Source organism: Amphiura filiformis, chromosome 12, assembly GCF_039555335.1.
Source record: "Amphiura filiformis chromosome 12, Afil_fr2py, whole genome shotgun sequence".
NCBI lineage: Eukaryota > Metazoa > Echinodermata > Ophiuroidea > Amphilepidida > Amphiuridae > Amphiura > Amphiura filiformis.
Genome location: NC_092639.1, coordinates 32156835 through 32175968, shown reverse-complemented (window position 1 = coordinate 32175968; position 19134 = coordinate 32156835). Strand labels below are relative to the sequence as shown.

At 34.6% G+C, this 19134-nt stretch overlaps 1 protein-coding gene across 1 annotated transcript; it reads right to left on the bottom strand.

Annotated features, from left to right (window-relative positions):
- Positions 1-835: 835 nt before the first annotated feature.
- Positions 836-18307, bottom strand: LOC140166076 (uncharacterized). The gene is made up of 4 exons (XM_072189456.1): positions 17803-18307; positions 12833-14068; positions 9234-9390; positions 836-2065 (listed from the first exon to the last, which is right to left on the bottom strand). The coding sequence occupies exons 1-4, from the start codon at positions 17888-17890 to the stop codon at positions 1654-1656; spliced, it is 1893 nt and encodes a 630-aa protein (XP_072045557.1). The 5' UTR covers positions 17891-18307; the 3' UTR covers positions 836-1653.
- Positions 18308-19134: the final 827 nt, after the last annotated feature.

Below are 19134 nucleotides of genomic sequence, written 5' to 3'. Positions count from 1 at the left end.
AAGAACAGAAATTGCTGTTGAGTTGTGTGCAAGGTAGGCCCATACCAGACGACATTAATGACGCAATTTGGTCACTGGCGCTCCCGCTGGTGTCATGAGTAATATGTGAGATTAGTTCAAAGCATGACTAATTAGCGTACTGAAGTTGTAGACACTCCTAGGAAATTATTTGAAGTTAAATTGCAATAAATTATTATACCAAACAATCTCTAAATGAAGTCATATTAAGTAGTTGCAATTATAATTTCAATTATTTAAATAATGTGAACATGTTTTTGTTTTGTCACGAAATAAAATATAAACGTTTTATACATATTTGCAAAGTGCAGCACCGTTATTTCTCTCAGCGAATTCAGTTTTTCCAGAATGATAGAAATCCAAAGAATCACAGTAGAGATCACAATTCTTCCACGTTATTTTACCGATGCGCTTGAATCAGAAATGAGGTCAAGTAACTATGATTAAGGGATGGGGTATGAACGTTTGGACAGTACGGTATGTATTGTGGGACATTTGAGCACATCAGACATATCGAATTGCATTCTGAATACGAAGAATGTCCTTCTGATATCAAATAATATTGAATTTTTGTTTGAAATTCGCATGTAATACACATTTTATAGCAAATCATAAAAAATTGATATTTTTGATATTTAACAGTACTCTGTAAACTTTATAAATCTGATGATTTATACTTAAAGTGTATGTAGGTGGGGTGAAAAGCCGACGATCAATTGAATATTTTGACCTTTCGTATTGAAGATATGGATTTTTTCCGAAGACATCAAAAAAATTAGGTCTTTTGGGAAAAAATCCATATCTTCAATATGAAAGGTCAAAATTTTCAATTGATCGTCGGCTTTTCCTCCCAGCTACATACACTTTAAGAATATATCATTAGATTTATAAAATTTACTTCGAGGACTGTTATATATCAAAAATGTGAAAAATATCAGATTTGAATAATTTGTCATAAAATTTGTATTATATCGTGAATTTCAAAAAATGAAAATTATTTGATATCAGAAAGACATTCTTCGTATTCAGAATGCAATTCGATATGTCTGATGTGCTCGCATGTCCCACAAAAAATACTGTCAAAACGCTTAAAACGCGCATTCCAGATCCCTTAATGACTGATCAAATCGGACTATTCCAGTTGAAATCCATACACCTCGTATGGAAGATCCCATAATAGGCAGGGGTGTAGATTTCAAATGAAGCCAACCATTCAGGTAACCCCATTTGAAATGCACATGAGCTGTGTGGAAGATTAAGGTCATGTCTTCCATGGAGGTGCATGGATATCAAATGGAATAGAGCCATCTGAGCACGAATTATCGTGTGACATGTCTCGTGCCCTCTCAGTAATATGCGCTAATTTCAGCGCAGGCGTCTTGGCGTCAGCACAATGATGCGTTTATACGAAAGACCGTGCCGTCGATATAGTCATCTACTACAGTTTATTCTGAAGTACGAAGTAAGGTACGCACATTTTGCGTAAGTGTATTGTGCGCCACGTATTAAGACGCTCATGCATTTGTGTGCGGCTATTGACATTACGGTGCGCCGAAACTGTGTAATTTACTTCGTACTTCAAAGTGGACAAACTGTACTATTCACATTATAATTTTAATGTTGGCAAGGTGAATATCATAGTTCTATAACAGCATCATCTGAAATAAAATGAAAAGGCACTCCTTTGGTCGGTGACCATGTATCATCTCCAAGTGCTAAAATACCCGAATCTACATCGCTAGAACTCCCTCTATCAGTTCGGTCCAAACTTTTGGAAAGACGTAGCGAGCCTATGCTATCATCATCTAAATTAACAGCGACCTCTTGTGACGAGGACAACATATCAGGTGGGAAAAAATTTCTCGAGTTTATGTTTCCATTATCTGTGATATCCTCGGGCGTTAGTTGAGAATTACGAGGTCGAAGTTCAAGCGTGATTTGTTTGGAAGGATCGGTACCGTCTCGAAAAACCCAGCCAGACCCGGCGGCTTCTCTATCGTTCCGGTGTAAATTTTGTTTGACTTTCTCGTATTTTGGTCTTGGCGCCCTGAAAAGAAAGAGTAAAAAAAATGAAAAGCTACAAGTCATGAATTGGTATAAAACGATTTGAAAGCTTACCTGAAAAGCTTAGTGCAATTCTAAAAGACGTATAAATACGAACTTTGTTAACAATTACAACAAGGGTCTATTGTATCATTACATCTTTAAAATACTTTAAAGCACTTAATATCGAGGATTTTAGAGCTCAAACATGCCAAATTTGGAAACGGTCTGATTGCAAGGTGTATTGTGTTACTCTTGTGAGACTTTATCAAAATACTGCTCTGTTGGAGGTTGTATATAGTGATGTTATGAAAGTATCCATCACCATCATGTCACCATATTGATGTTTGATACATTGTATACATGTATATGTCTAAAACCCGAATCTCAAAGAGAAACTACCCCGGGAACCAACCACCACACCAAAATCACCACTTTGTGAGTACCAAAAATCCCCGCAAAAATCACCACTGACTGGGGGACAAAAGGTCATTGCACTAATTGATCTCTGCCCCTCCGTCCCCTCTTTGCGCCCGTCACGACTCACTTGTCGTAGGCGGTGCAAGGTGGGTGAGCTTAGGGACGCACCATTAGACTTCAAGGGGGGGTAGGAACTTTTGAAAAAACCAAAACTTCCCCCACTACATGAGCAAATAAAAAATCATTCCCCACCAACACTAAAACAAAAACTTTCTCCACCAATAAAACTGTGTATTAAGGCATGAAATTAAAAAAAAAAACCTTTTTCCCCGACCCCAACTTTCTAACCCCCTTGAAGTCTAATGATGTGTATAGTTTTGGGTTTGATCATGGTTTGATAGGTTTGTGCTTTTCTTGATGTTCTTGTTAATGGATTAGTTACGAATTGCGAATTCTAGCAACTGCATGGTAATTTGATCTCTATAAACTTTGACCCAAATAACAGATCTATGAATCACTAGTTCTCTGCATTACGTGATGGGCCGGGTAAACCCCATACATAATGCATGCATGATTTGGAAGGGACTTGGCTTACTTCCACCATGGAATTGGTTCCACATTTTGTAGGTTTTTATTGCTCTTAAAGTAGTACGTGAAAGATCAAACTTGTCACAACAATAAATTGATTGATATTTAAGTGGAAATGTTCCACTGACAATTAAAAATAAATAAATAAGGGATGGTTATAACAACAAGCATTTTGGCTCTATATGATATTTTGAGTTTTTATTGAAATTCATATTCAAATCAGGATTGTGCTAAAAAGATGACAGAGCGTTATGAAGCTTTGTATTTCTGGATTTCCATAACGCTACGACGAGATGGGGTGGTGGAAAGGAATATATTAGAATTTAAACTACCGTGGAGAATGCAAAACAATCTAATACCATGTTGAATGAAAGATGTTTGGCAAAAAACATATTTTGCAATAACATTTCCACATCATTTTTACAGTGTTAAATGTTGTAGTGTTTTTTCATTTCAAACGTTTTCAAAATATTTTCATGACTGTTATATAACCCGTCTTTTAAATGTTATTAAAACGTTCTGACCAAAACTTACCGCGTTTATAACACATTTATAACGTTTTTTTAAACATTTCTGTATTTGCTGGGTATGCTTCTAAATGAGTGGTTTTAAAAAAAATTATTTTTGTAACGAAAGAGACGAAAGACAGACACCCTATACAAAAACATCGCAATATATTGGTCTTACAATAAATGATACATGTTTGTACAGCCGCATGTATCAGTAATTATAAAGTTGCTCAAACTCCATATGGTTTTTGTTGTGGGTGTCGGCCTTTCGTCTCTTTCGTCAAAAACAAACCAAAACAAAAAAAAACCCAAAAACCCAACTTATTTAGAAGTATATGCTTGTAGACGGAACTCTACGGTATTTTACTTTCACGTTCGTGTTCTACCACTTGGGCCCTTCTTATACTTTCTACGAATGAAAAAGGACCGGATGTCGTCATTGCTCTCTGCATATCGTTTCCTTTAGTGACCCGATTTACAGTCTCACCTGGCTTAATCCCATCAAAATGCAGATATTGGCAGGTGAAAGCTCACATTTTCCCCCAGTGAAAATTTAGGCCTGAAATATGTTTCGTTTTAAAATGATGGTTTGCTCTAGGCGGTATAAACAAAAACATGGTAGCATCGTGGTTACCTCCCGGGAAGTCTTGTGATGTGACTATGTGATACCCATTGTGCTTCTACAAAATCCAAATGGAGCAATAATTTAACTCAAAACTTGAAATAAGAATGTTTTGGTGATGGTCCTCAATATGGAAGAAGACAACAAGTGTTTATACAATCGGGACACGCTTTTAATAAAATTTTACATAGATTTACATAAATTTCAGGCAAAAGGTCGTAAAATCTGATTACACTGAAAATGTCTACAACGTATTCGGGTTCTAACAATAATATACCGGTAGTAGGAGTTGAACTTTTTTTTATAATATTATGTCATAAAAACTCAACTGAATAGTAATTTTACCAAACCGTTGTTTAATTGTTTGGTTTTTGTTAAACACCACAATGAAAAATAAAACACTAAACATAGCCGCGGGATAGCAAGTCATTCAGACAGGTCAATTTGATTTTCTATTTCCCACTGCACTTTTGCATGGGAAATTTTCAAAGTTAAAATTTAGTTTTAACATGTACTGATTCTGTTATTGTGAATAAGGTAAACGCTCTGAATGGTCCCATATGAGCGATTGGTTAAAATCCCCTCTAACCATAACAATTCAAGTTCACAGTGACCTGTTGCCACTTTATATGGCTATTGCATTTTCGTATTGTAAATTGCCCCACCGCGCCGGTATACTTTTTTGTTTCAAAACATGCCTGACTTATCACGAACAGGGCATATTACAAAAGCATAATCGCAGAAAGATTGGTTCTCACGACTTGTAATCATAAAAATATTTCCTAGCAATGATACATTGTTGCACATGTTATGACATAATAGAGAAAACATTGCATGGCTATAGCCTAGACTTTCATGGGTAAATAAATGTAAATAATGTGGTAAAAAATGCGGGTAGTTTTTTTACATTGTTAAAACGCTATTTAACAACCTGTTTAAACAACTAAACCTGCTTAGTTATGTAGTGAACTGAACATCAGTTGTTTAACAATACACCATGTACATGTAATTAAACTGGTAGGAATAGCATTCTTAAACAACATATTTAAAATATTTTAGGCAACTGGTAAACATTCAGTTTATGAGGCTCTTTGCAAACATGGAGTATTTTCATTAAAATAAATATAATGATGAGCTATTTTGAAAACGGAATTTGTTAAGAAATTCAAATACTTCAATCGGAGGTCTTCCAGTTCGCGTGTGCGTAACGCAAAAAAAAAAAATAATACCGAGTGAGTTTTCCAAATGTTAACATTTATCGAAAGAACTTGATGACCGGCTATTAAAGCTGCAATGTCATTATTTAAACTAAGACTTAATACTAACTATGCAAGTGTCAATTTTCAATCTGAATTTTGAAGAACAAAATAAAGATCATAAAACCGTTCAAAAATCGCGATTACGGGTAGTGTCACCTTAATTCCATTGAATAATGACCTTTAATTATCCAATACAATATTGACCCACCTATAGCCTAATGAATAGTTGTATTACCTTAAGCGTCATTTATTATGAATGGATGAATTGTTATCCCACAATCAACATACTCATCCCAAATCACTGCTGGTTTTATAATTAACTCATTTGTTTCAGGTTTGCATGGTTTGAATACGTTAGTTACGCAGCAGTGAATAATGAGTTCAAAAGTAGGCTAAAGAACGATTCAATTATCAAATGCTACATTTAAGCAATATTGTTTGTATTATTATACCATTATTAATGGTTGAACTGTGAACCTACAATGAACTATTTAATGGTTGAACTGATGCGAACCTACAATGAACTATCAAGACTATCATCCCTGATCACAGATGTAAAGGAGATTACTTGCATTGTATTGAAGGTGATTTGTGGTTCCACAGTGATTGGCAAGTATCAATTTACAAGGTTCAAGTTCGAAACTATAAGAAACGTGAAGAGTGGTGTAATTTCATTATTTTGTTCATGAAGACTAAATGATTTTATGCAATTTGTTATTCCTACACGTATATATAAATGTATTTATATTACAAGTCACGTAACAGAGTCAAGACCAGGGCGTCAGCATAAAATTGTCGAAAAATCGTTAAATACGACAACTTTTGCATATTAAATATTGTAGACTAGAAATGAACCACCTGTCAGTGCCTTAACATAATTATGATATCTTCTAAGAAACAATTTGAACTGAAACCATAAGTGTTTTACCACCCAAATCATGGACGACTTTATATAAAGTCGTCAAATTATGCATTGTTATTCTAAGTGACATATTAACATCCTTATACCCCGGACAAGATGCCATCCGATCAAATATAGACCGTGGAAAATAAGGATCAATAGGCATAGAGCATATTATTTTATAGAGGCTAATTACATATCCCGGGATTACTTATCAGTATTTTGTACGTCAAAGATGTATATACCAGCCTTTCTGCCAGACAATGTCTGATGCACTTTTACTACCCTTACTTTTAAAGGTGACCCTATTATGTTGCCCATCTATCTAAACACACCGATCAAATAAACAAACTTGTACATTAGCTCAATCCTAAAATATATGCCATAAAAGTAGAATTGTAGCCATATACATGTAAAAAAGCACGTAATTTTGTGAGTTTTTATACATGAGAGAATGTATATGCCTATTCTGTCATAGTGTATTCCGCTAGCGGGTGAATTGAAATGTTGGGAGTCTATACATGGAACATGGTCTACAGTAAGCCAAAAAATTAAGGTACCAGTTATGTTCACCTCTGTATATCCTAAATAAAGACAAATATGTCAAAATTAAAACAAGCAGGTAAATGTCATAATTGGAACCAGCAGCCAATAGCTGCATTGCAACTTTTTATTTCGTCTTTTCGGTAGGTTTTAGATCACCGTTTCTCTAATTCTCAACCAATTTCAACAAATAAGGTCTTGAATCAGAGCTAAAGAGTTCCGGTAATGAACTCTTTAGCTCTGATTCAAGACCTTATTTGTTGAAATTGGTTGAGAATTAGAGAAACGGTGATCTAAAACCTACCGAAAAGACGAAATAAAAAGTTGCAATGCAGCTATTGGCTGCTGGTTCCAATTATGACATTTCTTTTTGTTTAGGATATACAGGGGTAAAACGTAACTGGTACCTTAATTTTTTGGCTTACTGTAGAGTAGTCTCGATTCTAGCCGTCAAAAACTGTAAAAATACTGCATTTTGATACAGCCACATTTACAGTAATTATGTTAATTTTGAAGATATTCAATTACTTTTAATTCAAACACTGTAAACAATATACAAAACATAAACCTTTCAGAAACTGAAGACTCTTTTTAGTGCTTTAAAATACTGACGTCAATCATCTGCAGTGTAATCTCACCATGAGAAAGGAACGCACGTTTCGCAATTCTTATCTCAAACAACACAGAAACAACATCCCCAGACTGGTCTTCGAGAAATCAAACCAACAGACAGTTTGAACAGCTTAATCTGTGCAAATAGTCGTGGAGCAACAAGACTGACTTTTAGTAGTTTAAGATTATTAAGGATTTTTCTACAAATCGGTCACTGTATTAGATTACGTTATTATGGGAGCAAATAAAATCCAAGACACACTGACATGACCCATCACTTGTGTAACACGTTCCAAAACTAGTACAACCAAAAAAAAAAATCTTCTGATTTACGCAAGTAATAAACATGATAAATGCTATTAAGGGCTTCACTAAAAAGATATACTCTTGTCTTTGTCCCTTTTGCCTCCGTTTTCATAATAAGATATTTTTTACTAACATAGAATTAGAGAATAAAGGTATTGTTTTTAGCCGCTGTCGTGCATCTATTGTCTCATATAACACGATCGACATCATTATTTCAAGTAAACAACGAGGGAAGTCGAGTTGTTGTACGCCAAAAATAATGATGTCGCGTGTTATATTGTTAACAATAATAATAATAATAATATAATATGAGACGATCTAGATGCACTGCAGCGGCTAAAAAAACAATGCCTTTATTCTCATTCTTAAACACTTCAATTCAAATAAAAATATTAATCATAGTATACCAAATTTTAACCAAATTAAATCCTACATTTTACAAGGAATTACCTATGGCTTAGAATCGATCAGTCCCGTTGTTGCTATGCACCTCCAATTGGTTCAAATATCGCGTCCACTCGCACGCGATAAACCGTGTTATATCGTGTCATATCACACGGTTAAGAACCAATAAGATTGCAGGAACTTTCTCAAGTGTTAAGAATTGCATATAATTATAGGATCCTTCACACTTCAGGACGAACCTCAATAGGTGGGCGCGGTATCGATACATGAGCGTATAGTTTATAGTACAGAACGTACACGCTCGCGTACAAAACCGTTTTGTTGGCACATTCATGACATTAACGGCGCGGCGCAAACATGAAAAAGCATTGACGTCACTACCGAATTTGAGGTGAACCAAAGTACAATACCGTAAAGATTCGCCTAATGGCGCACATGGCTCCTTTGCTTAGGGGTAAATTTCATGTGCAAATAGAGCTCCTTCCTCTGAAAATCCCCACAGGAATTAGGGTCCGTGCCCTTATGCTGGTGGGATTTACTGGAGGGTACTACTTTAGTTTCTACCTAAAACTCCAGTTAGGTAATATGTCTAGGGAACCATATGCGCCATTAGGCGAAACTTTACGGTAGTATAAGCTTGATAAGTTTGTAAGCGCCGCGTGAACATCGACATTCGAAGGTGGATATGAGAATGTCACCAGTGACATATATGAGAATGTCACAAGTGCCCTATGGAATGATGCAATGTGAATACCTCATAGTGCCGAAAAGCAGACAGCTATAAACCGTTCACGTCTTCATCGCTTTGTTATTGACTACAGGCGACGTTTTACAGTTTTACAGTGCAAAAGCCTCTCACGAATAGGCTAAGCTACTCCACAGGTTTAAGGACGGTCTATAGTAATTTTTATTCGGCACTATACTGAAATAATGACGCATTACAAAAAGAGACTCGTCTATGTTATACGTCAACTGAAGAAAGCAAAGAAATTCGTCCATATACCAACCTTTTTACCCATCTCTTCTTGTAATCATAATATTTAGCATTTTTACGTTCTTGTCTCTTCTTAGTTACGCAGAGGATTCCCAGGAAGAACACGAGTAGAAGAGTGACTAAAATGGCAACTGTTGCAGCGATAACGATTAGAAGTATAGGTAGATCATCTGTAAAGAAATGCAGATAATTAGCTGTTAATGATCTTTAGAGAATACATATTTATTAAAAAACAACCATACCTGTGAACACCTGGTCATATAATTATTTCAGTCTCATCTCAGAATTGTAAGTTCAAAACAATCTCATATTTTGTAAGTTCAAAACAATAACAGATGATGTGTTACTATACGAGTATATATGTTTCATAGCTAAGGGAATAGCTCGGGTGAGTTGTAAGCAAAAAGGGACTGCTAAATCAGTCTACATTTGAAGGCGTATGGGAATTTCATGTTAGCCTTGCCCTCTAGGTCTCCTATAATCACAGTTTAGGAAACTTTTAATCTATCAATAGAATGAAATATTGATTTGTGCGTACTTTTTAAAACATTTATTATCATTGTGCAATTAAAAGATTTAACATTGACAATTATGATGCCCTTGACCTATAAAAGAACCATTGTATTGTGTTGTTTAAACAAGTTCATAGGCGGTCGCGGGAACATTTTATTTCTGTTGATATTTTGCACTTTATACTTCTCATTGAAATGGTTTTTTACACTGATTTAAAAGTTACCAAAATTGTTCATTTAGCACTTTTATTAATTAATTAATTAATTAATTTTTTTTTTGAAGACTATAGGGTATGCTTCACAAAGTGTTTGAAAGTTGACGTACAGTTTTACTAACAATTACAATAAACTTCATTTCATTAAGCCCCTGTAAATAGATGTGCTAATGGTAAACGGAACGACTAGCAAAGAGCGTTGAGGAATAAGGAACCCCAATGAATTCTGCGTCATGATCGGTATAACAATAACAAAACCGAAATCTCAATCTATATACTACGTAGGACCTATAGCAAAAGATGTTCAAATCACACACATCATCTATAATCTTGGACGTGTATTCGTTATAGCTAGCAACATGCAAACCTACATGTATGTATATGTGTAAAGCGTCGGGCTAGTAATTCGTAGGTCCTGTGTTAATAATAGCTCTATGGTCAATCTGTGTTGATTATGTTCAAATGTTTTAGCTTTTTTCAGCAAAATATCATAAACCATACTGCAGGTAACTGCAGGTATACCATTCAATACAATGTTACCATTCAAAACAAGAACTGAACCCTCCGCGTACGAAAGACCTGGTTTTTCAAGTTCAGGGTTAACGCACCACTGTGAACCAGTGGGCTACACAAATTCTGCAGTTTAGTTTTCGTATAAAGCAGTAGTAGGTACGAATAATTGGAAACATTTGCACACTAGGTCAAATCAAGAATCATATTATACAATAATATTTTACTGAAAAAGTAAGTTATGAGAAATAATAGCAATCAATATCAGAACCACAATAAGAAATTATACAAATAAATATCATCCAGTTTGACAATATGGAAAAATTCTGAAGACAAAAAATAACAAACAAACAAACAAACAAACAAAAAGAAAACACCCCCTCCAAAGAAAAAAAAATCAGAATAAATAGCGTGTTAAAATCTGACAAAAATGCTCCAAAACAGGCTAAAATAAAAACGCGGAAATTTGGGTATAAAAAACAAAAATTTAAAAACCATGAATTCCAGTTAAAACAGAAAAAAAGTCACGCCTCTGATAAAATTTTCCACCAATATGATTTCATTATAATCCAGATTAAAATCGTGGAATATTAATCTCAGATTATCATTTTTGTCATTCATTAGAATCATTGAGACTTGATAAATCCGTGATAAGAGCCGTCACTAGTCCGATTCTGATCAGACTGACCTGTTCAATATTACACTGATTTCAAATTATTTTTCTATTATTACGACGACAATAATGGATTTATCCAGGTGCTATGATTGCAATCCAAATATCAAGATAAAAAGATTTTGAAAGAAAAAAAACACCTTGAAATAAAACACGTCTTTAGTTTAAAGTTACAACATCACAATATTTAAAATATTAGACTAATTACAACCATGCTTGCACTTCATTAACCGCAAATTGCCCGAATTTAAAAGTTGTCTATAAAAAGGGGTTCTCAAGATACTTTTCTAAAATGCGATACTGCTTTATAAAGCAGTATCTTTCTTCAAATTCTTAATTTAGGATCCATTATTATACCTTATTATAAAGTTTTGTTGAACTTTTCCAGGTAACCTAGCATTTGCACAAACTCAAACAGAGTGAACTTTAACATTGTTGAGCGTGTTCATCAGGACTGTTATTGAAAATAAAGACGAATTTCATAGTTCTAGTCCAATTAAAACAGCACTTACTGTGGACGTTTCGAATTCTGCCAGATTGCCGAGTCTCAACGTGTTGTCTATGGTCACAACAATATCAGTGTTTATAAAGAAATCTGACAGAATTCGAAACGTCCACAATAAGTGCTGTTTTAATAGGACTAGAACTATGAAATTCGTCTTTATTTTCAATAACAGTCCTGATGAACACGTTAAATAATGTTAAAGTTCACTCTGTTTGAATTTGTGCACTAGGTTACCTGGAAAAGTTCCAACAAAACTTTATAGCTGTAATAATTGATCCTAAATTACGCTAAGAATTTGAAGAAAGGTACTGCTTTATGAACTTCAGTATTAGTTTCACTAATGGTTCAGATCACCTTGCACAAACATATTGCAAATGGTACCTTGAAAGGCTGCGGTACAAGCTGTATAAAATAATTGGTCCATCAGTTCCATTGATACTGGATGAGCCTGACACATCAAAAATTCAACATAAGATCCTAATAATTTCAAGCAAGTCATAAACTATACACCCTGTGCATTTCAAAAGTACTACATACATGACATAGTATCCAATGTTGCATTTGGAAGAGGCAGGCTTGTCAATTTTTCAATAAACATCAAAATTGATGGGTATATACATGTACCAATCATTTTAGTGTCTTTGCAAACAGACATGTCTGCAACAAAAAATACGTATAGAAACCTGTCTTGCTTGAGGACATACATGTAAGCTCAGACATATGCATATCACGCTCACTTTTTTGAGACAGATATATCAATCAAAATCAGTCTGAAGTCGTTCATATTCAATTTTCAGTTTTTTACATGAACAGTTGAAGTGTTTCCAAAATAATATGCAACAAAGAAATGTCTTTCTTTGGCTATATCTGAAAATCAATAATCCTACTTCCATCATTTTCCGGTAAATTATGTCTATATCATTCTAACCAGAAGACGTTAAATAAAGACGTGTCTCAAGAATGGTTTGAAATGACACCTCTTGCATTTTAGGCACGTCTTTGTGTCTTAGATATGATGTCTTGTGTAGAGACGAAACTCTGGAGGTGTCTCAAAAGAGGCTCTACACAACACGTCTGAGATTCAAGCAAGACACACCCCATTACATTTATTATGTTTACTATATATTGAAGACATGTCTGATGACAAGACACTATTTTACAGTGTAATTTTTCATTGATTCTTAAGTAAACATTTACCTTTTTCTGGCGTCTCGTCCATATAAATGACGGTGATGTTCCTCGTATGGTCATCACTACTTGTTGTAAGAGGTTCATCTGATGGGGTCGTCTTTACAACTTCACTTTTACTTGCACTTTGATAATCAGTACTATTTCTCTTACTTTGCGTGGTATTTGGTGTAATAATACTTTCTGTACTGATAGAGTATGTGGTACTTGTACTTTTTGGCGTCACACTCGATGACCATTGCTCCGTTTTGGTCGTTGGTGTAAGTGTTTGACTGCTGGTAATGTTTAATGCTGAATTTGGTAAAGTTGTTGTAATATTTGTACTTGGAGCTATATGTGTAGTAGTTGTTTGGCTTAAAGTTGGTGTCCTACTGATAATACTTGATGATGAAGTAGTTGGATTGTTACTTGTACTTAATATAGGTGAAGTAGTTTGTCTACCACTTGTACTCTGAGATATAGTACTTTGCCTTGTTACGAGTAGAGAGGTACTAGGATAACTGCTCGTAATACTGTGACTTGTGCTTGGAGAAACAGTAGTTGGAGAAACACTAGGAGAAACACTTGGAGAAACACTTGTTTCACTGATACCAATTTGAGTAGTTGTTCTGGTATTAATATTTGGAGTTAGAGTTGCTTTGCTTGTTAATCTAGTAAGTAATGCAGTTACACTACTTCTGTTAGTTCTGTAAGTTGGAGTAGTCACTAAAGTTGTAGCTTTTGCGTTTGTGGTACTCTGACTTGTTTCAAACGTTCTACCTGTTTCTGAGCTCTGCGACAAAACAGTTGTAAAATTAAAATTCAACAGAGTCGTCTGTTTTCTAGACGTTACTAAGGGGCTACTTTGATCTTGAGCTGCAACAAAAGAAGATTCTGTACTTCGAGGCATCACTGGGGTAGGGCTTGTTTGAAGCCTCTGGCTAGAAGCTGTTTCGGTCGGTGTTGACACTGTTGTCTGTGTTGTTACATCATTGTTTATCAAACTTGATGAAACACTTGATATTTGAGTCGTTTGAGCAACACGAACATCGCTTAATTGGGTTGTCTGTATCGCTTCATTAAATATCTCAGCTACAGCATCGCCATCCTCAGGAATCTCGGTATAATCAATAGTTTCCGTGATAATTTCTATGATTTCTTTGGCTTCTGGTGTTGGTTGAGGTGTTGAAAGGTTTGACTGCAGTCTGTTTGTTGATGTTGGTGAAAAGGTTGGCGACACCGTTGTTGCATTGGTTCCACATGATCCTGAGAATAAAAGAAGGGAAAGAAGTTTTGCAAAATGCATTGTAAAAATTGGCTTTATATTTTCCTTGTTTCAATATATACAATGTGCAACAAAAGTCAGTGGGTTCATGTAGAGTGCTTCGTGCAACACAATCATCTTTTGAATTCATCTAATTTTCAACTTTCTGTCTCACTGTGAATGGAATCCACTGAACTATCGCACCAACAGGAGTTCTATTAACATGTTAAAATAATCCAATGCGTTTGCTATACATAGCATTACCCCACGTAATAATATTATTCTTATTGATTTGAATGTATTTTCCAGCCACTGATCAATGTCATTTCAAGAATAAAAACCATATCAATTTTATAGATTAAATTTTGTGTCATTTTGTATATACACATGGTCTTTAAGTTTGAAACGAAACTAAATTTGGCGAAGAAACTTATTTAATAGAGTTAATCAAATATCTCATTCAAATGTTGACATAAAATATTTGAAATTTGGCTTAACAATTACTATTATTTAGTATTAAATCCTTTTTAAGAAGGTATTATGAGGGAATTTTTAAACAAGTATATTGAAATGAATGTAATCCCTTTTTAAATATATAGCCTACTAGAAATTAAGACCTTGGAAACTGTGTAAATCACACAATTATCAGGCTATTATCATCGAATTGCGCGGTGGAATTGCGATAACGATGACTAATAATACAAACAGTACAAATGAAGGCAATAGCACCCTTCGTCTATTCAAATGCAGTCTAATCGGTACAACAAGGTATTATTTAATATGAAAGGAATTCTGTCAGGACATGGGAATTCAGCCATAATAAAGACCACAAAAAGATTCCTTAGACCATGAATAATATTACCTATGGCTGAATATATAGTACAATACGAGAAAATAAAGCAAGGTATTTCATGGTCTATAAAATAAGTTAATTGTACACTCTGCCAACGACCTCAGATCAGACGGTTCGTGTTCAAAGTTTTGTCATTTGAACTTTAAAGATACATTGTACTAAAATGTAGAGCGCAAGTTCACAATATCATCTCATTTTGTGATAAAAATGGCTGTACAGGGCCCCCAATCCCGGCCCAATCCTAATGAGGCATCTCAAAGTCTGCTCACTATATAAAAAGTCGACCTTCACACAATTTATTTTCCCATTTTGTACATTTTGACTATTTTGTTACACAAACATGATAGGGCTGACGACCTCGTATTTTAAGTTGATATTTCCTAAAACTCGTATCAAATCAATAATCAATTTTGCTAGATTTTAACATCTTAGGCCGTGTGTCCTGAACTCGCCACCCTTAGCGTTACATGACAAATATTATGAATTTTAACACCCACCGGGTTTCTAATTAGATTATCTCGACAATCATCAACCCTAAACTAAAAAAGTATACATTTTTGGAAAGCTGAAGGCATAAGCAATTCAAATATATACATTTCAACTCATTATACAGGGTGACCTGCAAGTTATACAGGGTGGAATAAAAAAGATTTTGATAAAAAATGGGTCACTCAATGCATTGCTTATTACCAACTTACAGTAATAAACTGGAAGTAAGCAACATTCATTTGGTTAGAGGATATGGAGAGCCAACTGACTTTAGAAGAAACCAAAATCACAGCTGTTTGGTAATCTAGGAATATAGGGTGTCCAAAAGTATGTTAGGTTTTTTTACAATTCAACATATTTTGAACCTAAACATTTCCCCCTAACCCATACAGGAAAAATATGTCCATATTTAGATTCCTCGTCAAATTTCCCTTCAGAAAATCTATACTTTGACTATGATAGGATAAGTAATTAAAATTTTACAGTAACTTTTAGATTTTGAAGACATCTGCATTACTTACTACAGTGTTTAATATGACAACGGGTAGTTTTGTATGGAAAAGTTTGTATTTTCTAGACTAAACCAATCATAAATTATTAAAAACAATTAGTAGAATTGTTTAGCTGTAAGGCCATGAGTGTTTTAGATGCTAAATAGAGTCCAAATCCAATTTACAGCCTTTACAGAAGCAGATTACGCACTAAAAATAGCAATCCCATAGAGTTTGTGTGTACCACATCCCCCATCACCGCCACCCTGCCCATTCTGAATTCCATGAAGCACACTGTCAGTATTAAAAAAGTTCAAGTATTTCTTTTTACAGGGTTGAAAGTGCATTTTATTTAGCAATAAAATGAGACCACAAGCATGACAATACCTTCTTGCTTGACAGAGATATCATGATTTGTTTTGAGTCGACTTTGGCAAAATGTAACGTCGCCACCTTTTTTTGGTGGCGAGCTCAAGACACACGACCCTTACTAAACAAAAATGACAACTAAATCTCTGACAGATATAATATTGATTCTCGAACTGACCTATGATCTTTTTATCATGTTTATAGTATTATTAGTAACAATGTTTTACGTGCATCACTTGGGAAAAATCTTGTTCTTATCGAATTGAACTTTGCTCTCGTGTATAAGTCAGTGACATTCTTCTGACAAGCATGACATATGTTTAATTGTTATCATTTATTTGTCTGAAGAGATAGAAATACCCAAATGTATCTAGGGAATTCCGAAGGATGACAATGTTTATTTACAATTCTTCTTATATCCCTTCTTCAATCACAGTCTGTTCATAAGTGCTTTTCTAATCAGATAATTTCGATATGAATGACTGTACATTTGCAATTGATGGAATCTGTCGGTGCATTTATAAGCATATATAAAATAGAAGGACGATCGAGTGCGACCTTTGCTGACCACGTACCGTTATCATTGTGCACAACTATGTATAGGCCTACTTAGTATCATAATTGACCCAAAATATTTCAATTTATTGAATTAAAGTATGAAACATGCAGCAATTAACAAAATTAAGATAGTAATAATTAGGCCTTTAAAATCAATTTATGATGCTTTCTTATTTTGATTGATAGTCAAATTTTAATACGATACTTTAAAAGTAGCTTTCTCGACGGGAATTCATGATATAAAGTTATAGTATTTTAACGGAACACCGTCGGTTATCACAGTACCGGTAAAACCAGTGAGTGGTCGAGCTTTCGTCAGCTGTGTATTGACTTCCCCGGCCCCGGAATACGATCTAAAGTACTAGAGGTCTAGTCCTGATGAAGTTATTAAAGAGACACGAAAGCTCATCCACTCACACAGGGACCGGCTGCCTGGGTACTGTGATATTCCGACGGTAGGCCTATATCGTAGAAATACTGTAATTTTTTTCTTCAGAAAAGTGCTATAGTAAAATTTATAACACCTTGAGAATTATAGGGCCTACATTTTGTATATAGCTGTAGCTGGAGCCCGCGGAGTTGGAACATGTTTACAATTTAGCACTACCACTAGGCCCTACCTGGTGAATTTTTTGACAAAATAATACGAAATATTAATGCATTCAATGTGGAAGTATCATGTAAGCTTAAAGCAAATTTAGTGTTTACCCAACTCCAATTAACCTCGCTATTTTATTTGAGCAAGGGATCCTGGACTGGAGTAACACAAATAGTCAAGCTATCGAGGAGCACGATATTTTTAACTTGGTTTCAATATTATTATTAGACCATGATTAGACCATGTCACCGTTTGAGCTCAACCTCAACACGCGTTGAAATAGTATACATGTAATGTCCAGTACCAGCTGAACCTTTATATTTTCTTGTTTATATATTTATATTTGCAATTAATACTTTGAAATTGTTACCCAGTTACCTGAGACGATGGCAAAGATGATGATCAAGTATTTGAGAAGCAGTATTAGTTCACGATAGACGCCTCGCATGATGTATAGTTCCTCCATCGGTATTTAAAAGATGTAAAGCAAAATATATTCCACATGAGAAAGAGTGTTAAGGTATGTGTTGACACCACTCGATGTTGGCTTCTAATGGACTACATCTCAAGACTGTCACTATGTGTTTTATATACAAATCCGTATAATAGTTCTGGTCACGACCGTGTAAATACTTTGATACCAATTACACGGTTTGTTTAATCCCCGTCATGAATGTTCCATTCATCGTTTAGAGTTTATATCAAGGTTATACAAGAATCATCAAAACACACGACATTCACCAATTCACAAAAACTTAATTTTTATCATCCAACAGATATATTATCCAACACTACTTCCTTCTCGGCAGTGGTCCAGAGACACCAATGATCCAACAACCAAATGCCGGTTTTTCTTTTCAAGCAGGTTCACCTCTGGGCCCTGACACCAATACTTACAGCAGGGATTACCTTGAAAATGCGAAATTCCACCGTAGGCAAGATTACTTCCAGTTTCTAACTTTAGCTGGTGATCATTAACCTTTTCTTCATTGATGGGGAACGGTGGAGCAATAAGACACGTGGTACTGCCAGCGGCGATAACGCGCCACCACGCTCCAACACACCTGGTGGATGATGACGCGGTCCCTTCCCACGATTCGATAGAGGTCGTGTTTAACAATCGAATCAATGATCCAAGATATTTATGTTATTCTTTTCAATTCTGATCAATTTTGAAGGTGTGACTTTTTAAGAATGCATTCGGATATGTTTTATTGACTTGGTTGATTCAATTATTATTATTAATACTAGTTCAAAGGAAAATCATTGTTTAAGGAATGTAAACATATAAAATCGAATTGGATACAAATTCTTAAATATAAAACCAAAGGTAACATTTTATTTGAAAATAACGTACAAATAAAAATTAAAATAAATAAATAGGCCTAAATGAATCAATAAGTAAATAAATAAAAAAAAACAAAACAAAAACAAAAAAATAAAAAATAAAAAAAACACCCAAAAAAACAATAGAATTAAAATGCGGCAAATATTTATTTGCTTCGTTGTTTGACAATTAAAATTTAACTCTGATTAAAAACAAAACAAAGCTCAAAACATGAACTTTGATGAACATTTTATTAACGGGGTTTAATGACAAATGATTCCAAATTGATTTGATTTACAAATGGGTCTTACAATTACAAGGTGAAGGTTCACTAAATTAAATTAATGGTCTAGAAATTAGATTATAATTGTAATACGTGCGAA

Excerpts from the sequence above, each read along its gene's own strand:
- LOC140166076 (XM_072189456.1), bottom strand. The coding sequence starts at position 17,890 with ATGGAGGAACTATACATCATGCGAGGCGTCTATCGTGAACTAATACTG. Across the intron at positions 9,391-12,832 it reads GGACGAGACGCCAGAAAAAG|ATGATCTACCTATACTTCTA; the intron begins GTAAATGTTTAC and ends ATTTCTTTACAG. Across the intron at positions 2,066-9,233 it reads AAGAAGAGATGGGTAAAAAG|GGCGCCAAGACCAAAATACG; the intron begins GTTGGTATATGG and ends CTTTCTTTTCAG.